Consider the following 18,894-nt stretch of genomic DNA (forward strand, 5'->3'; position numbering starts at 1 on the left):
GGTGTCCCCCGGCACCTCCTGGCCAGTGACAGGGATCGCTCGGTGCCATCCCAGTGCCATCCCAGTGCCAGCTGGCCCCGTCCTCCCTGCACGCCCCGCTGCTCCCCACATGCCCATTTCACCAACTGCCAGCAGGCTGGGACACACCGGGCAGCTCGTGGCTACAGATTGCACCCCCATCCCTCTGTCCTGTCCCCCATCCCCTTGCCACACCTCGGGGGTGATGGTGGCACTGCCACCATGCCTGTCCCCCCTCAGTGATGCGCGGAGCCAGGGCCGGGAGCGCTCCCTGATACATCATTTACCCACGGACAGGTATTAGGATACATTATGGATAACTCACGGAGAGAGACGCTATTAATAATACAGACACATACAGAGGGAAGAAAGTGCACACTTGATTTCCATGTTGCTACCAGGAGTTGTGAGGCTGGCTCTGGCTGCCTCTTCCCACACGTGACTGCAACACAGTGGGTAGCTGACAGCCCAGAGAGCCTGGCTTGGGGCCAGGAAAAAGCAGAAAACACAATGTCTGTGCATATCCTCTCTCTTAAAATAACACTCCAACACCGTCTGAGACGAATTAAAATAAGATCAGGAGCGGTCTCGCGAAGAGAGGAAGACGAGGAGGGAAAAGCCAGGCAGGGGAATGGCCGGAGCTGGGCGGCTTCAGCCCCTGGCGCAGATGGAGAGGGGGAGTTTTGCAGGGTTAGAGTTGAAAATAATTGAAGGGAAAAAAGCCCAAGGAGAAGGAGAAGGCGAAGAGAGAGCGGTGGACGCGGTGGCTGGGAGGGAGGATGGCGGCGCTGGGCTGGCTGTCCGGCACATGGCTGTCCTCTGGAGGGGAGCCGGGCAGGGCGGGGGATGCGAGCACAGCCTGCATGATGGAGAGCATCAGGAATTTCCTGCAGCTGAGGAACACACCAAATACCAGAATGCAAGAGCGAGCGGAGGAGAGCAGGGTGCCGGGAGGGAACGGGGAGGAGGAGGAGGAGGGGGCATGCAGAGGGCTGGAAATAACCAGCGGGGAGAGCAGTGAGGGCAGGGGGCAGCGTCTGGGGGTGACCTGGGGCTTTGGGGCTTTTTCCAGCTGTTTCCATAGATTTTTTTTTTTTTTTTTCTGCTTTTCTACACCTCATGGTGCCTCATGTGCCTGAATGGGGGTTTGGGATATTTTGTGAGTTTTATGTCTTTCCTCCCTTCTTTTCTCCCTCTTCCCCCTGGTTATCTGTGATCAGTGGTAGCCAGACACGGGTCCCACAGACCCACGGCTGCCCCTGGGGCAGGATCCGGGCTTGGGGAGGCAAGAGCAGCCCGTGGAGTGAGCCCATCCCTGCAGAGCAGTGTCCCAAGGAGAGCGGGGGCCCTTTTGGGGGACCCTCCGTGTGGGCAGCGAGGTCAAAGGCTGCCCCAGGAACCTCGGCAGCACCTCCCACACGTGCAGCGGGTTTGCCAGGCTCCCTCTGACCATGCTCCTGCTTTTCCCTGGGCCAGGCTGGATTAAACACAACAACGCGAGCCTCCTGAGGCTGCTCTTGCATCCAGGTGCAGCCCGACCTCTCCCTCCTCCTCCTTCTCCTTCTCCTCCTCCTCGGCCACCCCTGGCTTCCCCCTGCATCCCGCTCCTGGCTGCATCCAGCCCTGGCTCCCCCGGGGATGCTGGGGGGCCGGAGGGGAGGGGGGATCAGAGAGGGCATCTTGCAGTGCCGGATCCAGGTAGCCAGAAGGTCGCTCTGAAAATCTGGAAGTGGAGTTTGGAGCTCAGCAGAGCGGTGAAATCCGCCTGGCTTTAGGGCAGAGAGGAGAAGGAGGAAGGGGGAGATGCAGTGGAGGGGGCAGGAAGGAGAGGGGCTCTGTCCCCTCCTCTGGGGGTGCGGGGTGTCCCCAGGTTAGGGCCGCGTCCAGCTGGGGCCGTGCCAAGCATCTCTGCGGGGCAGACTGGGGATGTCTGGGAGACGGAGGGTGAGGAAGAGGAGACAGGAGCTGGAGCCGGTGCTGGAGCCCATCCTGCCGATGCCGGAGGCTCTGCAGCCCCTCGGCAGGCGCCTCCCGTTTCCAGCAGTCCGTACCACGGAGTCCCTGAGCGCTGCCCTCACCTGCCGGGGCCACCCGGCCCGGGGCGCTGGGAAAGGGCCGAGCTCAGAGCTCATTAGCAGCTCCCAACCTCCCCGCACAGGGGGTCAGGGAGCAGCAGCCGGGCCGCGGGGAGAGGCTGGAGGGGCTTTGTGTGGGCTGGCAGCCCCCTCATCCTGCTCGGTGCACCCGGGGAGCCGTTCCAGCCCCGGGGTCTGGGGGTGCACCCCTGGCACAAGGGGATCTGACAGGAGACTGCTGGGGGCTCCCCCCACCCCTCCCAGTGCTGCACCCCCTGTGTTTGTTCCTTCCCCTCCCCTCCAGTCACCCCATTGCTTTCCCTGCAGACCGGGAGCCTTGCTCTGGGTGCGGGGGTGCCCGTCCCGTGCCGCTGCCCTGTCCCTCCCTGCCCGCCTGCAGCACGCCAGGAATCCCTCCAGCATCCCTTTGATCTCCAGCCTGCAGGGGTCCCAGGGCGCAGGGATCCTGCCGAGGGGCAGAGGGACAGGACTGCGGCTGGGGAGGGGGCTCTGGCAGCCCGGGACCCCTCCCTGGGCAATGAGCCTGGGGACAAGGGGCTGTCATGCCCAGTGTCTGCCTGCCTGGGTGGGAGGTGTGGAGCCTGTGCTCCCCCCAAAGCTGGCCCATTTCTTCTTAGGCATCAGCCAATTGCCCTCTGTGCAATCAGGGTGGAGGGGGCGATCCTTTCCCCAGATGTGTCCCCCACATCTTCCAGCTGTGCCTGCCTGGCACGGGGCAGGGTTCCCCATCATTTTGGATGGGTGCTCACACGGCACCTTGGCTTGCACCCCGGGGTCCAGGCCTGGGGATCCAGGGGCTCCCAGTCTGCCCTGGCAAGGGACACTGAGGGCGCTGGTAGCCCAGGGTGGGGACAGGGTGGCATTTCACCCCCCAGCAGAGCTCAGGGTGCCCCTCTGCCCCACCTGCCCAGCCTCCCCCCGCAGATGCCTTTGCGTGGGGGCTGGAGGCAGGCAGGGAGGGGGTGGAATACTGGCTGGAGCGAGTCTGAACCTGGCATCTGTCGAATGTCACCTTACCCAGACAGTCTGTGCTTCCCTGTCTCCATATCAACCGTTCTGCTCCAGCCACCTGCGGGGGGGTGGCAGGAGCGTCTTTGGGAGGAGCAGATCTCGCTGCTCCCCTCGCTCCCTGCAGCCTCCCCTTCCCTCCCTGCTGCCCCCGGGTGCTGGGAATCATGGCCGATGCTCCTCCAGCCGGGGAGCTGGGGGTGACCCCGGTGCCCTCGTGACCCCACTTCACACTGCCTGCCTCAGTTTCCCTTCCCCGCGCAGCTGTGGTGCAGAGGGGTGCTGGGCCTTGTTCCACCCCAGCCGAGGCAGTGAGGGCCTCTTCCAGGAGCTCGGCATTTTTCCCTGGACTTGTCCCTCTTCCCTGCGACCAGATGTTCTCACCCTCCTCCCTGCAGCAGGGTCCCAGCCCAGCAGCAGCAGCAGCAGCAGCAGCAGCAGCAGCAGCAGCAGCAGCCTGCCCTGCACCTGGACAGCGCCGGGGGGCAGGGACAAGGGACACGGCACAGTCTGGGGCAGGGACAAGGGACACGGCACAGTCTGGGGCAGGGACAAGGGACACAGCACAGTCTGGGGCAGGGACAAGGGGCACTGCACAGCGTCCTCCCGTGGCTGTGTCCTGGCTCCAGGGCCTGGCGGGGAGGGAGAGCCCAACCCTTCCCACCCCAGTTGGGCTGTGGCAGCACCAAAGGCAGCGGGGAGCTGAGCCCAGTGTGGGGCAGGGGGTGGTGGCATCAGGGCTTGGTGTTGTGGGGGGGGGCTGGAGCCTTTTGGGGGTGCTGGAGTGTTTGGGGAGATGCTGGACCATTTACAGAGACACTGGAGCATTTGTCATGGGGGTGCTGGAGTACATGGGAGGATGCTGGAACACTGGAGGGATGTTGGAGTACCTGGGGTGGGGATATTGAAGAGTTGGATGGATGCTGGAGGACTTGGAGAAGTGCTGGAGCACTGAGGAGACTCAGTTTGGGCATGCGGGCAGTGCTGGAGCATTTTAGGGGGTGCTGGGGCACTGAGGTCGGGGCTGGGCACCTGTGGGCACGGGATGGGCAGCTGGGATGCACGGGTGGCACTTGCGGGGCTGCCCTGGGGCTCATGGGTGCTGCTGGCGGTCGGGGCGCCTTGGGCAGGCTCAGGGCGCCTTGGGCAGGCTCGGGGCGGACACACGGACAGCCAGGACAGACACGGGCACGGCTCCCTCCTCTCCCAGCCATGCGCAGCGGCTCCTGCAAGTGTGTAATTTCACCACAGTGCCTAAACCAGGGACAGAAGTAAATTGACCTTTTCACCCGTTTTCCTACCAGGGGGATTATAGCCTGTTTCCTGTTAAATCTCTCCAAGAACTGGCTCCATCCTGCTCATGGAGTGGGGCGGGGAGGGGGGACAGGCACCCACCCAAAGTGGGGGCTTTCATTTCCCTCCTCATCCCCCTGCACCTCGCCTTTTCCACCCCATCCCATCGCTCCACCACCTCTCAGCTCATTAAAGTCTTTGGGGTGATTTCACCAACCCCGGGCAAAACCAACGTGGAAAAAATTGCTGGGAGGAAGGAACCGAAGGCGGAGAGTGATAAATATTGAAAGGGTGGGATTTCGATGTAGGCTGCAACAGCTGTGCCGGTTACAGTGTCACACTATCTCTCCACAGGTTTACTGACCCATTTCCATTCACACGGCTGCCAGTATCTTAGCAACTGCAACAGTCCCCCAAGAACAGGCATATTGCCTGCTATTAGTGACTGCTGCAACTGTGTCAAGGTTAGCTCTCTCCCTCCAAGCCCTGCCGGGTTTGTTTTTTGCCCAAAGCCAGCACAGTCTGTTCGGTGACATGTCCCCCGGCAGCCATCCTGGGTGCTGGGTGTTCCTCTCTGCCGTGGAGAATGCCAGCGGGGCTGGAGGGTGGGTGGGATGCTGCTTGTGGGGTTGGTGATGGCTGGGATGAGGGTTTAGGGGATGGGATGCTTCAGGGCGTGGGTTTGGCTGGTGGGATGGAGCAGGATGTGGGGTGGGGTGCCCTGGGAGGTGCTGCAGGGTGTTGGTGATGGGGTGGGGTGCAAAGCGTGTCCCCAAAAATAGGACCATTGCCATCTAGCTGGGTGTCACTGTCACCCCTGTGCAACTCTGAGCCCTGAGAGCCTGGAGAGGGCTGGGGACTCTGCTGATCCCACTTGGGTGCTGGGTGTTCATCCTTTCCATGAGAAATGCCAGCAGGGCTGGAGTGGTTGGCGGGATGGTGATGGATGGGATGTGGGGTTGTGTGGTGGGATGGTGCAGGATGCAGGATTAGGTGCTGGGATGTGCAGGATGCAGGATGCAGGATTAGGTGGTGGGATGGTGCAGGATGCAGGATTGGGTGGTGGGATGTGCAGGATGCAGGATTAGGTGGTGGGATGTGCAGGATGCAGGATTAGGTGGTGGGATGTGCAGGATGCAGGGTTAGGTGCTGGGATGTGCAGGATGCAGGATGCAGGATTGGGTGCTGGGATGTGCAGGATGCAGGGTTAGGTGGTGGGATGTGCAGGATGCAGGATTGGGTGCTGGGATGTGCAGGATGCAGGGTTAGGTGCTGGGATGTGCAGGATGCAGGATTGGGTGCTGGGATGTGCAGGATGCAGGGTTAGGTGCTGGGGTGGTGCAGGATGCAGGGTTGAGCGGTGCAGTGAGGGGGATGCACCTTGGCAGGGAGGGAAACTGAGGCATGGGGCCCCTTGCCCAGCAGGCAGAGCCCCCTCAGGCAGCTCCTGGGGCTGAGGAGCAGCAGGGTGAGCTGGGGTGGGCTGGTGCATCCTGACCGCCCCAGAGGAGCAGTGGGGTGGGCTGGGGTGTGTCCTGAGTGCCCCGAGGGGCAGTGGGGTGGGCTGGGGTGGGTTTTGTGTCCTGAGTGCCCCAGAGGGGCAGTGGGGTGGCTGCTGGGGTGGGTTTTGTGTCCTGCGTGCCCCAGAGGAGCAGTGGGGTGGGCTGGGGTGGGTTTTGTGTCCTGAGTGCTCCAGAGGGGCAGTGGGGTGGGCTGGGGTGGGTTTTGTGTCCTGAGTGCTCCAGAGGGGCAGTGGGTGGCTGCTGGGGTGGGCTGGTGCATCCTGAGTGCCCCGAGGGGCAGTGGGGTGGGCTGGGGTGTGTCCTGAGTGCCCCGAGGGGCAGTGGGGTGGGCTGGGGTGGGTTTTGTGTCCTGAGTGCCCCGAGGGGCAGTGGGGTGGGCTGGGGTGGGTTTTGTGTCCTGAGTGCCCCAGAGGGGCAGTGGGGTGGGCTGGGGTGCATCCTGACCGCCCCAGAGGGGCAGTGGGGTGGCTGCTGGGGTGGGTTTTGTGTCCTGAGTGCCCCGAGGGGCAGTGGGTGGCTGCTGGGGTGCATCCTGAGTGCCCCATCCCGGCCACGGCCCCGGCAGCGCTGCAGACAGCAGGCTCCACACCGGCACGGCCGCGGGGACGGCTGCGAGGGAAGCCACAAAAATGATTTAAGGGGCTGGCGGGATTGATTTATTAAGAACAATTAAAAGCGCTAAATACGCTTAGCTCAGCCAGACACCGAGCAGGGAGCCTGGGGGGAGAGACCTGTCTGCGGATCCGGAGGGCGCGGCTGGCAGCAGGAGACTGTGGCACTGCTGGGGGACAGAGCCACACCGGGCTGGGCTGGGGCAGCTGGGGAAGGAGAGGCGAGCACCGAACCCTCTGGGGAGCAGCAGCACCCTGGGGCTGGACTTGGGCCCAGGGATGAGTTTGCATCTAGGGATAAATCATCACTGCAGGGTGGATTTTCACCCAGGTGTGCCTTTGCACCATGTAGTGGGATGAATTTTCACCCAGGGATGTGTTTGCGCCCAGGGATGAATAGTTGAACCCAGGGAGGGTTTGTATCTAGGGGTGGATTTGTATCTGGAGGTGGATTTGTATCCAGGGGAGGGCTTCACCCAGCTCTGGGTTTGCACCCTGCAGTGGGATGAATTTGCATCCAGGGGAGTGTTTGCACTCCAGCTGGAAGGGATGGAAGGAATGTCAGGGACCAGGAGGCCCCCAGGCAGGGCTGCCCCGAGGAGCTGTTTGGAGGCAGTGCCAGCTGCAGGGTGCCCTGCAGGAGCAGTTAGCCATGCTGGGCACGGTGTTGCTGTCCCAGTCTCACAGTGCTACCCTGGGAGCCTTGGCAAAAGGGCTCCCCACCAATGGGCACCAGGAGGCTGACACGAGTGTGGGTCCAAGGAGCTCATGGAGCAGAAATCCCGGAGTGTTGTGACATCTGCAGACCCGCGTCCCTCACAGGAAATCCCAGCCGAAAGTCCTTGGAGGCTGGGAGAGTCTTTGGACGAGTCCAGACCTGCCCAGCCCGGCTCCTCCCAGGGCGGCTGTGGGGGGAGCTGGGCTCTCTCCTGGGGTCCCCGGTGCTGTCCCCGTGCAGGATGAGCTTCAGCCAGCAGTTCTGTGTCCCTGTGTGCTGCCGGGCTCTTGGGGTACCAGGAAGGGGGGCAGAGGGCTGGCCCTGCATTTTTCCAGTCCCAGTGGCTGCCTGCAGTGGGAGCACTGGTTTTGTACACATTTTCTGCTGCTGTGGAGGATCCATCCCCTTCACTGAGCTCACCAGGCTGGCTGTGCTTTGGGATGGGTTCCCTGGGATGCTGAGCCGTGCTGCCTTCCTCCCCCTCATCCCCCAGGGCTGTCAGGGAGGTGGGGGTCAGGTTTTTAGGTTTGGGTTCAGATCCCCCACACAGAGCCCCCACAGCCTCCTTCAGCCACCTCACCTTGGGGCTGGATGTGCTCACGTCCCCTTCACCATTTGGGTCCCTGTGCCCTGAGCCCCGCTGGGCACATCCTGCTCACCAAAACCCACAGGATCGGAGGGGCCCCCTGCCCTGGCCCCCGGACAGGAGCCCCGGGCGCAGGAGGCGCTGGGGAAGGTGCGGCCTGGGAACAAAAGGTCGGCGGAACGGCGGGCAGGGGCGAGCGGAGCCGGCGCGTTCTGCTGACCCCGGCCCCGGCCTCCCCCCGCCGCCCCCGCCCGCTCCTGCCCACGTCAGCGCTTCCCGGCAGCGCTTCCAGGTCTACCTGGGGCTGCCTGGGGTGGAAAAGCCATTTCTGCCTCTGGCCCGGTGCGGGCGCCTGTGCCAGCCCTGGCCAAGCCTCCCGGGGCAGGGTGGGTGCTCCTGCCCTGTGCCCGAGCGTCACCGCGTGTCCTTTTCCCGTGAGGATGGAGCCGGGGTGAGGTGTGCAGTGTGCTGTGAGTCGGGCGGGGGCCATGGTGGGGTGCCAGGCACCCTCTGCACGCCCTGAGCCCGCTGGGTGTGCCTGCGGGGACACGGCTGGGAACAGAGATGGACGAGGTGGAGGAGGTGGCCAGGGGTGGCAGTGGCCGGGGATGGAGGTGACCCTGCTCAGTGGCCCTGGCACAGCCTCTGTGCTCCTGCTTGCCCACGTGTGGCGCAGCCACAGCAATGGGGACAAAGGCAGAGCCGATGGGACAAGGGGGCTGCCCGCGGCCGCCAGCGGGGACACGCTGGTGTCCCAGCAGCGACGCTGGGGCCAGGTGGGTGCAGCGATCCTGCCAGGGCCGCGCAAGCGGGGCGGCGGCAGAGCTGGGGCGGCCCCGGGACACTCGGCCGTGGGTGCCCGGGTGCCCCCGGCCCCGCCGCCGGCTGCCCAAGGGTTAACGAGAGTTTGCTGCTCCTGCAGACAATTAGTGACATCTTTGCTGACAACGCCACACTGAGCCTCTGCCGCCTCCCCGGCAGCACCAGCCCGGCCGCCCCCGCGGCCCCTCTCCGCCGCCTGCCCTCGGCACCGCGGTCGGGCGGGCACCGCGCCCCGCACCCGGCACCCCGCACCCGGCACCCCGCGCCCCGAGCCCCGACACCTCGCCCGGCGGCGGCGGCAGCGGCGGCAGCGCTGCAATCCCAAGCGGAGCAGCCGGCTCCCCTCGCTGCCCTCTGACCCGCTGTTGCTGTGGAAACTGCATCCCACGTAGGATTATGGAGCCGGAATCTGCAGGCTCCAAACCCCTCCAAATCCAGACGGTCACCGGGGTCCCCCCGCCCGCGGCGCCTGCGGGGAGCCCACAGGGTGCCTGGTATCCCCGTGGGGTGGCATCTGGCTCCTGGAGGAGGTGGCAGCAGCACTCCTGCGTCCCCTGGTTTGCACCCACTGGCTGGTGACATGCTGGAGATGTCACGGTGTCACCACCAGGCCATCAGTGACCCCTGGCCCATCTGCTCCCTTGTGCCATTGCCTGAGTATCATCTCCCTGTGTGCCATCCCTGCATCTCGGGGGGAGGGTGGTGTGCTAGCAGGACCCTCACCCTCAAACAGCACCCCGGGAATGTGGGTCCACCCCAAGGACCCATCCCCAGCACCTCTGAGGCAGCAGCAGGAGCTGCACACCCACCAGAGACCCCCGCACCCGCAGGGACCGGGCCCCAGGGGGGAAGGGGGGCGCAGGGGGGAGCAGAGCCTGTTTGGGGAGCTCTGTGGGCTGCGCTTGTGTCTCAGCATCTCTCCTGCCACCCGAGGAGGTAGGAGCTGAATTAATCGCGATCAATTAGTGCTGCTTGCAGTCCCTGGCTCCCTCCCTGCACCAGCTTTGTGCACCCAGCGAGGGGGGCCCCGGTGTCCCCCTGTGCAGCACCCGAGTGCCATCGGGGACTGCAGCCCCTCCGGACCTCCAGATGGGGACAGGGGACAAGCAGGGTGTCCCCCAGCCCGTGTGGCCACGAGAAACATTCCTGCTGTAGAATTTGATGGAGGGGATGAGGAGGGGGCTGCAGGAGCCCCTCGAGGTCCCCGTGCCAGGCTGGAGCAGGGTGCTGGGGTGTCCGGAGCGAGTGTCCGGATCCTGCAGGATACTGCAGCAAATGCCCTGCAATCTGCAGCCGGATGAATCCCACCTTCCTTCCCCCGCAACGTGCTGCCCTGGGCTACAGCTAATCTATTGTGCGCTGGGCTGCAGCCAGCACAAGCTGCAATACAGTAAATCCTTCTGCAGTATCCTGCAAGGGGACCGAGCCCAGCCGCAGCCGCCCGCCGCCGCCAGACAAAGACGGGGGGCCCCTGTGGGGATGGGGTGCGGGGAGCAGGGCACCCGGGGGTGGCAGGACCCCTGGCGCCGTGCCGGCCAAGATGGGAGAATGAAGCCCTTGAGCAGGGTGGGAAGTTCTCCAGGGAGTTTTGGGTGGTGCTGTGCATTCTCCTGGCCCCCCAAATCTGAGGGCAGGGAGATGCTCAACCCCCTGAGTTTGGGGTTCCCCTAAATGTTGTCACCACCGTGTTCCCCTTCAGGGTCCCAGTGCGATGCAGGGCTTTCTGTGCCTGCCCTTTCCATGTGCGTGGTGCATCTTTCCCTGTGCCTCAGTTTCCCCACCAGTTGGGGCCACCAAGGCCCTCCGCCCCCTCCCTCAAGCAGGCTCCATCCCATGTGAGTCCCACTGCCCTTTTCCAGGGGATTTTGCCTGGATACTGTCATTATGGTTATTATTACTATTATTATTATTACTGGGATGTTGGTGGGGCTCTGCGGCTCTGCCGGACCCGTCTTTGGCGAGCAAGGCATCCTTCAAAGGGAAGGCGCTCCGTCACCGCCCCACAGCAGCTGCGTTCTCCTCAATTAGAAGAGGTAATGAAGCAATTTATGGGCATCTACAAAGTGATGTGTGAGTGACAGGCTGTGTACGATCCGTGCCGGGGCTCTGCCGGCAAGTTGTGTTCTTCCAATTTTAATGGAGAGCTCCCCGGCGAGGGGGGAGAGCAAACATTGGTGTGTCTGTGGGTGTGTGTGCTCCGGGGGGCTGGGTCGGGGGTGCCAGTGTGCTGTGGGTGGCTGCAGAGAGACCCGGCTGCTCCAGTCCCCTCCCCGGGGAGCCTGAGCCGCGCTGTAACCGGAGATGGGGGCAGCTGGGTGGGAGCCCAGCCCGGGGCTGGGGCACTACAGGACCTCTGCAATAGTTGGCTGCAGCTCCCTGTTCCCATCAGCACCCCGGGTGCTGCCCACCCTGCTCCTGCCTCAGTTTCCCTGTCGCTATCCATGTCCCTGCTGCGTGGCACTGGCACACCCCTTCTTCACACCCCCAGATTTTGGGGGACCACCGTGGCTTCTCAAGGGTGGAGAGTGAATTGTGTTTTGGGGTCAAACCCCAGTGGCTTCCACTGCCAGCACAAGGGGATGGCATGGGGGTGTGCAGTGCTGTCGTGGTGTTCTGGGTGCCTGGGGGGTCCCTGCAGCTTGTGTGTGCTGCCATGGGGTGTTGTACCTCCAAGCAGGTGTGATCCTGTGCCACAGAGGTGGGTGCTGCACCTCCAGGTGCTGGCACACCTGTCTGTGTACCTGTAACACAGGTGTGCACCCATAGTGCGCTCACCAGTGCCCGTGCGTGTTCCTGGACCTGTCTGTGTGTGCCTGTACATGCTTGGCACATATGTGACCCACCTGTGTGCCCGTTGGTGCCCACAGTGCTGTGGGGGTGTGTGGGTGCCCCTGTGCAAGCCCTGTCTGCGCACGTATGTGCAAATCCTCCCCTGTGCACGTACCTGTGCACACACCTGCATGTGCTCAACCATCTTGTGCACATTCAGGCCTGGTAGTGGGTGCACCACCTCCATGCCCGCATATTTTGGGGTGCCAGGCCGCTGGCGTGATGGGGCAGGGGCTGCCCCTGCCTCCCCACACCCCTGCCCCATCCCACCGCTGCTGGCATCGTCCCCAGTGGCTCCCACACCCCAGCTCGGCCCCAGCCGGCCGCATCTCCCAGGAAACAGGATCCACAGCCAGGAGTTTCCGCTCAACTCGTGTGTGCCTCCCACAAAAAAAAAAAAAAAGAAAAAAAGAAAAAAAAAAAAGAAAAAAACCCACCCTGACACCAGCACGGCCGTTAATCCTGCCCGGCTCATTCTGCTTTTCTTGTCTAGCCAGTTTCTAAAATTGGCCAAGGGAGGCAACTGGCTGCTCTCCCCCCACCCAGACCCCCCCTCGGTCCCCACCTGGTCCCCCCGGCGCGGTGTCAGCACCTGGACCCCGGCACCCCATCCACGGCCTGCGGACTGGGGCTGCGGTCGGGCGGCTCCGGTGCCCGGCGTGGGCTGTGGGTGGGCGCCAGCGGGCCCCGGAGCCCGGTGGGCATTGTCAGCATCCTCCTCTCCCGGCGGGCGCCCCTGTGCTGCCCCGGGCAGCCCCCCAGCCCCACGCCGGGGGAGCATGGCTGTGCCGAGCGAGCTTTCGGCATGGGCACGCGTCCATCTGGCGCCTTCCAAATGTTACTGGCCTCGCAGGATCCCGGCTCCGCTCGGCGTTAACCCGCAGCGCCCCGGCGGGGAGCGCGGGCATCGCCGCCGGGACCCCGGGGCCTCCAGGGGGTGTCGGGGGGCTCTGAGCTGCCGGGGGCGCCGGGGCCGGGGCGGGGGTGCCGGGGGCAGCCGGCGGAGCCCCCTCCGCGCCCGCGGGTGTTACATGACCCGGCGCGGCCGGCGCTGGGCAGGGACGCACCGGGGCTGTGACTCATGCTGTGGCTATAACAGGGAGCCCGGGGAGGGGGGCCGCGGCCATCTGCGCGGCCTCAGGGCTGCCAGCGCGCTGCGGGGGCCCTGGGGTGCGCTCCCCGCGCCGGGCACAGCCCCCCGGGCTCCGCCGGCGCACGGGGACCGCGGGCAGGCACAGCCGGGAGCGCCCTGTGTCCGAGCTGGCACCCCGAGCGACCAGTGCTGGTGTGCCCCGTAGCCTCCCGCGGGCACGGAGAGGGCAGAGCAGGGGGCCCGGGGGCTGCTCGCCTCCCGCGCCGGCTCGACGGGGCGGGGGAACAAAGCTGGCACCGAGGGAAGAGCTAAATTTAGCCCGTTCCCTGCTAGCTCTGAACCGCGGCGCTGGGCTCCAGCCGGCCGAGGTGCCACCATCGCTGCCGTCCATCTGTCAGCCGCTCCCGAGCCCCCCCGGGCCAGGCAGGGGGGTCAGACCCCTCCACGACCAAGGGAGCTCGGGGCTGCATCCACGCTGGGCGGTGCCACGGGGGTCACCTGAGCGCCCCCAGCAGCCGGGGGCAGCGGGGTACCCACGTCTGGGGGTGGTAGGAGGGGTCCTTGCACGGGGGAAGGGGCTCCTGACAGGTGGGATGGATGATTGCTGGGAGAGATGGTCGCTGGAGGGGGCTTGGTTGGTGTGGGGAGATGGTTTATTGTGGGGAGATGGGCATTACAGGGAGATGGTCTTTGAGGGTAACAGTCCTTGGAGGGGGAATGGTCATTAGAGGGAGATGGTCCTCGCAGGGGAGACAATTTCTCATGGGGGAGATGATCACTGCAGGGGTCCTTGTGGGGAAGATGGTGCTTGAAGGCCAGTGGTTCTTGCAGGGGAGAGTCCTGGCAGGGCAGATGGCTTATGGGGAAATGGCCATTGCAGGAGAGATGGTCCTTGCAGGGGAGATGGCCAGTGCCCGCTGCAGGTGAGGTGGCTCTTTAGGGGAGATGGTTTCGTGCAGGGAAGATGGTCCTTGCATGGAAAGCGGTCATTTCAGGATAGATCATTCCTCCTGAGGGAGAAGGTCCTTGCAGGGGAGATGGTTTCTCCTGAGGGAGAAGGTCCTTGCAGGGAAATGGTTTCTTGCAGCAGCAGGAATAGGAGCCTGAGCAGGCCTCCCCACCCCTGCCCACCTCAAGGGCACCGTGCCACGTTCTGGTGCTGAGGGCTGCACCCATCCAGGGTGCCACAGCTCCAGGAGCCCCAGGCCTGGGGATGCCACCAGCCAGGGGGGATGTGCTCCAGGAGACCCCAGTGGCACATCCAGAGCCAGGAGAAGGGCCACGTCCCTGGCTCAACACTGTCCCCAGCAGCATGGGAGTGTCCCTGGCATCCCTGTAGCCAGGACCAGGGGGATTGCAGGGAAATGAACTCCCCAGCCAACTTTCCTGTAGCTCTGGGTTATGAGAGGGTGTCAAGACCTTTGGCACCCCTTGTTCACAGCCCAGTGGTCCCAGACCCTCGTCCCAGTGCCAGGGTGGGTCTGTGAGCCTGCCCTGGGCATGTGACACCCTGGGATGATGTGAGAGGGCAGAACCCAGGGATGTTTGCCCCCCATGCCAGCCAATCCCCTCTGGCACTGGGGTCCCTGCAGCATCCCCGCAGTGCATTGGAGGCACAGGGCCCCTCAGCAGCTCCCTGCTTGGGGGGCACCCCAAAAAAGCCTCTCCTAGCCCCACAATGGGAACTGGCGGCCAAGCAGCTTGTCTGGACCCGTTACCTAAGATGAAACCCAGGCGCCATCTGCTCCATCTCCTAATTAAGAGCATGGCAGAGGAGTCAGGGCAGCGGGAGGACGTGGTGACGGCAGGGGGGATGTGACAGCGGGGTTCCAGCCCTGGGGTGACAACTGAAGGGAGGGTCAGGGCTGCCTGCAGGCACTGTGTGCCCCAGCACCCATCTGTGCCCACCCTCCCGAACCCCCAGCTCCTGCCCTGCTCCCAGTCCCAGGGTGGGTGGGGGCTCTGGGAGCTGCCAGTGGTGCCCAGAGAGGACCCCAAACACCCCTGGCACCGATGGGTGCCCCACTTGAGAGGAGGGCAGGGATGAGGGAGGGGAGGAGGAGGAGGGAGCAGGACCCGCGTGCTTTGGGGTCCGTGATGCTGAATTAGAGGGGGTGTGGGGGTCGGGTGCAGGGGTGAAGCCGAGGGACCCCCCGCGTGGCGCAGGGAGGAGGTGGCCAGTGGGGCTGGCTGGGGAGCACGGAAACCCTCGGCGAGCGCCTGCCAGGAAGCTGTCACTGGAGGGGATTTTCCATTGGTGTCAGCAGGCGCAGGACGGGCTGGGGGAGCTGCTGGGGCGGGGGTTGGGGGCGCCCGGGAGGGGCCCGGGGGGGTGCGAGGGACGGGCGCGGAGGGGACAGGGTCCCCCGGGTGGGGGGGTTCGTGCACGGGGGAGCTGCACCCCCGTGGTGCCCCCAGATGGGGGGAAAGCCACCCTGGTGTGTGAGTGTGAGTGTGCAAGGGACAGGCGGCGCCGCGGCGTCCCCGTGTGCCACACGAGCGGGACACCCCCGTGCCACCGGGGGGGCAGGCAGGGCACCGCACCCCTGTGGGAATGCCAGCTGTGCCCACGGGACACGGGTGACAGCGGCACCGGACGGGCCCCGCGCCCCTGTGGGGGTACTTGGGGCCACCCCAAAGCGTGGCCGCGGTGCCCGAGGAGCCCCGGGGCGGCGGGGCAGTGGGGAGGGCGCCCGGCGGGCTGGGAGGCGGCGGGCCGGCGTGTCCCCATCTGTGTGGCGGCTGTGTCCCTGCCGCCTGCCTGTCTCCCGGTGGCATCTCCGGCCCCACCCTGACGTCTGGGTGGCCTCGGAGCCGGGCACCAAACCACGTCCGTGTCCTGCGGGGCCAATCCTCCATCCCCCCGCCGCCGCGCCGGTGCCAAGCCGGCCCCTCCGTGCCCGCCCGGTGCCAGCGCTGCGGGTCGGGGCTGGGTGCCAGCAGCCTCGGGGAGCTCAGCGGGGCTTGGGGGCGCCTGCAGCCCCCTGCACACTCGTGCTGCCACCCCACGGCACCCTTTCCACCAAAGGGGAGCCCGGTCTGGGTGGAGTGGGGGAGGACATCCTGCCGGCTTGGAGCAGCTCTGGTGGAAGGTGTCCCTGCCCCTGGCAGGAGGCTGGAAGGAGATGAGTCTTAAGGTCCCTTCCAACCCAAACCATTCCATGATTCTGATTCCTCTCGCCGCCAACCTCCGTCAAGCCTGAAACCGTTAAACTAATTAAAGCTTTGCAGCAGCAGGATTAAGCCCGGGCAGGGGAGGTGGGAGCCCAGGTAGTCGATTAGTTCACCAGGCGAGGATATTGGATTTCTGCGAGGCGAGTCAGCAGTCTTCGGGGGCTGTTATCTTTGCAGGGCTGCGGGGTCAGGAGGTGGGAAGCGGAGGTGACTGCAATCTCGCCCGCTTCATCCCCCCGCTCTTCATCCTCACCCCCCCGGCCCCGCCGCAGCACCCGGTCTGGCCGGCTCTCCCCCGCCCGCGGCGCCCATCTCTATCTCTCCTTCTCCCTCCGTCCCTCCTCGCTTGTGTGGTCTCGGCTGGTGTTTTGTAACCAGGGAGGAGAAAAAAAAAATTAAAAGATTTTTTTTTTTTTTTTTTTTTAAAAGGGGAAAATAAAAAAATAAGGAAAAAGGCCCTACCCCTGGCGAGGAAGCCAGGAATGGCGAGGTCCGGAGAGCCTAATGGGAAACATGTGGCGGCTGCCTGGGGCTGAGCGGGGAGGTGAAAGTGAGCGCGGCGAACATCCCGGTGCGCCCCCCCGCGCGTCCCGGCGCCCCCTCCCCAGCGCCGCTCCCACCTGCGCTCCACGCCGCGCTGGGTGCGTGGGTGGATGCTCGGGGGGTGCAGGTGGTCCCGCTATGGGGGCGCTTTGCACGGGGCGAGGGCGGGGTCCCGGCGCTCGGAGTGTCCCCCGCGTGTCGTGGGACACGTGTGTGTCCCCCCGTGGGACCGGAGCAGAACCGGACACCGGTGCTGTGGGGTCGGGGCTGCGACCTGAGCCTGCAGCATCCCCTGCACACCGGGGGTGACCGTGGGCAACGGGGACCGTGCAGAACGCGGGCGATGCCGTGTCCAGAGACCCCCACACCCGCTGGGGACCCACGGGCGTCCCGCAGCGTTTGCCGAAGCAGCCGCAGCTCCGTGGGCCACGGACACAGCGGGGAACGGCGGCGCAGGGCTGGGGGGTGGCATCGCGACACCCCCGACACCCCCGGACACCCCCCGACACCCCAAACCTCCCCTGGAGCCGCGCAGCCTGTGCAGCGAGGACCAGCTCTCGGCGGCTGTTCTGGAAAACCTCCCGTTTGTTTCCTTCCTGCCTGCCTCCCCTCCGACAGCTCCCTGGGCACACCAGCAGCCTCAGCAGAGACGAGACCGGTCTTTCTAGCACATATTTTCCTGCTCCACATAGCCCTTGGTGTAACTTTACACCGAGGTGCCCGCAGCTCCGCGGTGCCAGCGCTGCGCCCAAAGGCTGGCGGGGAGACGGGGAAAAAGGGGGGGATGCGGATGGACTGACAGGTTTGAATTCTCTTTCCCTGCCTTGTTGATAAGTTGTCACGCTAATCCAGACACCGGGAAGAGCCTGGATCACGCCGAGCGGCTGCGTGTGTGTGTCTGCGGGTGTGTGCTGGGGGAGGGAGCCAACCGGCAGGGATTCACACGCGGCGCTGGGGAGGGAAACAGGCGGCCGTGCTGGCACGGGGGGCTCGCGAGGGGCTCGGGGGCTCCACCGTGCACCCCTGAGCCACACGGGCAGCGGCTGGGGGTGCCTGTGCCGGAGAGCGGGGGGCCAGAGCTTCTGCACACGCCTGTGCAATGTGCACATCCATGGGGATGAGCAGGCGTGTGCCCACAGCCTGCTGGGAGATGCTGTGGGTATCTCATATGGGCAGCCCCCGGTTCGAGGCATGCACACGGTGGGGAGGAAAGGGTTGTCCTGCCCCAAAACGCCACCCCGGGCATTCCGCGATGGGGCCAAGGGCACAACGTGGGTGCCCCCGTGGGCCGTGGCTTCGAGGGGGAGGCGTCAACGAGAGGCACACGGTGCGCCCAGGGCAGCCGGGGAGGGGGGCGCTCCCAGGGGAGGGGGCGGCTGGGCTGATGTGCGGGGTCTCTCTCGAGCAGATGGGAGCTCGGTCGCCTGCCAGCCCCTCGCACTGGAGAACGGTGCCAGCCCGCCTGCCGAGTGGTTCCCGCGTGCCCAGGGCTCCGGCCCCCGCCAGCCCGGCAGCGACGGCGACAGCAGGAGCTTCCGAGTGAACCTGCACTGCAAACACCCCCGCAACAGGTACCCGGGGCCTCACCCCGAAACGGGGTGCGGCACCAAGCGAGGGTTGGCGGCACTTCTTGCTGCCCATGTTCTGTCCATCCCTGCCCGGGAGATACAGGGCGAGAAGGGATCCCCGGCTCTGCACAGCCTCCCGGCTTGGGATTTTGGGGTGAACAGAGGGGCCGCAGCTCCTGTGCAGTGTGCACGTGGTGCCCGGCACCCACCCGTGAGTGCCCGAGCCACCCCACCACAACCCTCGCCGACCCCTCCCAAGAGGGGAAACTGAGGCAGGCGCCACCGAGAGGCGTCCCGGCGAGGGGAGGGGTGGCCCCGGGCAGTGTCCCCGCGGGTGGGGGCTGCAGCTGTGCTCGGGGTGGGTGGGAGCCGGGGGGATGCGGGCTGGGAGGTGCTGAGCGAACCTCGGGCGAAGCCCCCCCGCGTGTCCGGAGCGCGGCTCGCCGGGGACACCTAGTGGCAGCGCCACCAAAGGACCCCCGCCCCACGGAGGGGCTGCTGGGGACGGGAGGGGGGCGCAAAGCTGGCCCCTCTGTCCCCCAGGGGAGAGGCGGCCTCCCCCTCTTTGCCCATGCCCCGCGGCCCCACGGTGCCGGAGCGCGGCAGCTCGGGAGGATCAGCCCCTGGTACGTCCCGTGCAGGGACTGGCACAGGGGTGGGGGGCACTTGAGTGAGGCCCCCCCCGCGTGGGGCTGACCCTGCACACCCCTTCCTTTGCAGAGAGCTCAAGTGCAATAGCAGGAGCAGCAGCAAAGCCGAGGGTAAGTTCCAGCCCCAGCCCTCCCCTCAGACACCAGACTCTGCCCCTGGGGTGGGGTGGGAAAACCCAGAGCCTCACCCCTCTTCACCGGGGAGGGGGAGCGTGCCGGAGTTCCTGGTGTGGGGGGGGCATCCAGCCCGCTGCTCCTGAGCTGGGGAGGGCACCCAGTTCCCCCAAGGCCCCGATTTCCCAGCTGTGAGCAGGGCTGTCACATTCCTGCGGTGCCAGTCGGGTCATGGCTGCTGACAGGGC

The 18,894-nt window shown here is 65.4% G+C and overlaps 1 protein-coding gene across 6 annotated transcripts in view; it reads left to right on the forward strand.

Annotated features, from left to right (window-relative positions):
• The window catches only part of AHDC1 (AT-hook DNA binding motif containing 1), a 51,096-nt gene that overhangs the window by 23,934 nt on the left and 8,268 nt on the right, over positions 1-18,894 (forward strand). For 5 of the 6 annotated variants that reach the window (XM_077189440.1, XM_077189442.1, XM_077189441.1 and 2 more), the window contains 2 exons: positions 17,723-17,885; positions 18,603-18,643. Coding sequence is in view for 2 of the 6 variants with exons in the window: in XM_077189439.1 (XP_077045554.1) it covers positions 17,723-17,885; positions 18,603-18,643 (204 nt within the window). In the remaining 4 variants the exon portion in view is untranslated. Of the gene's footprint in view, positions 1-4,769; positions 4,880-17,722; positions 17,886-18,602; positions 18,644-18,894 lie in introns of those variants that run through there. The other variant, XM_054648504.2, reaches the window with a different exon arrangement.

Source organism: Agelaius phoeniceus, chromosome 22 (assembly GCF_051311805.1).
Source record: "Agelaius phoeniceus isolate bAgePho1 chromosome 22, bAgePho1.hap1, whole genome shotgun sequence".
In the NCBI taxonomy this organism is placed as follows: Eukaryota; Metazoa; Chordata; class Aves; order Passeriformes; family Icteridae; genus Agelaius; species Agelaius phoeniceus.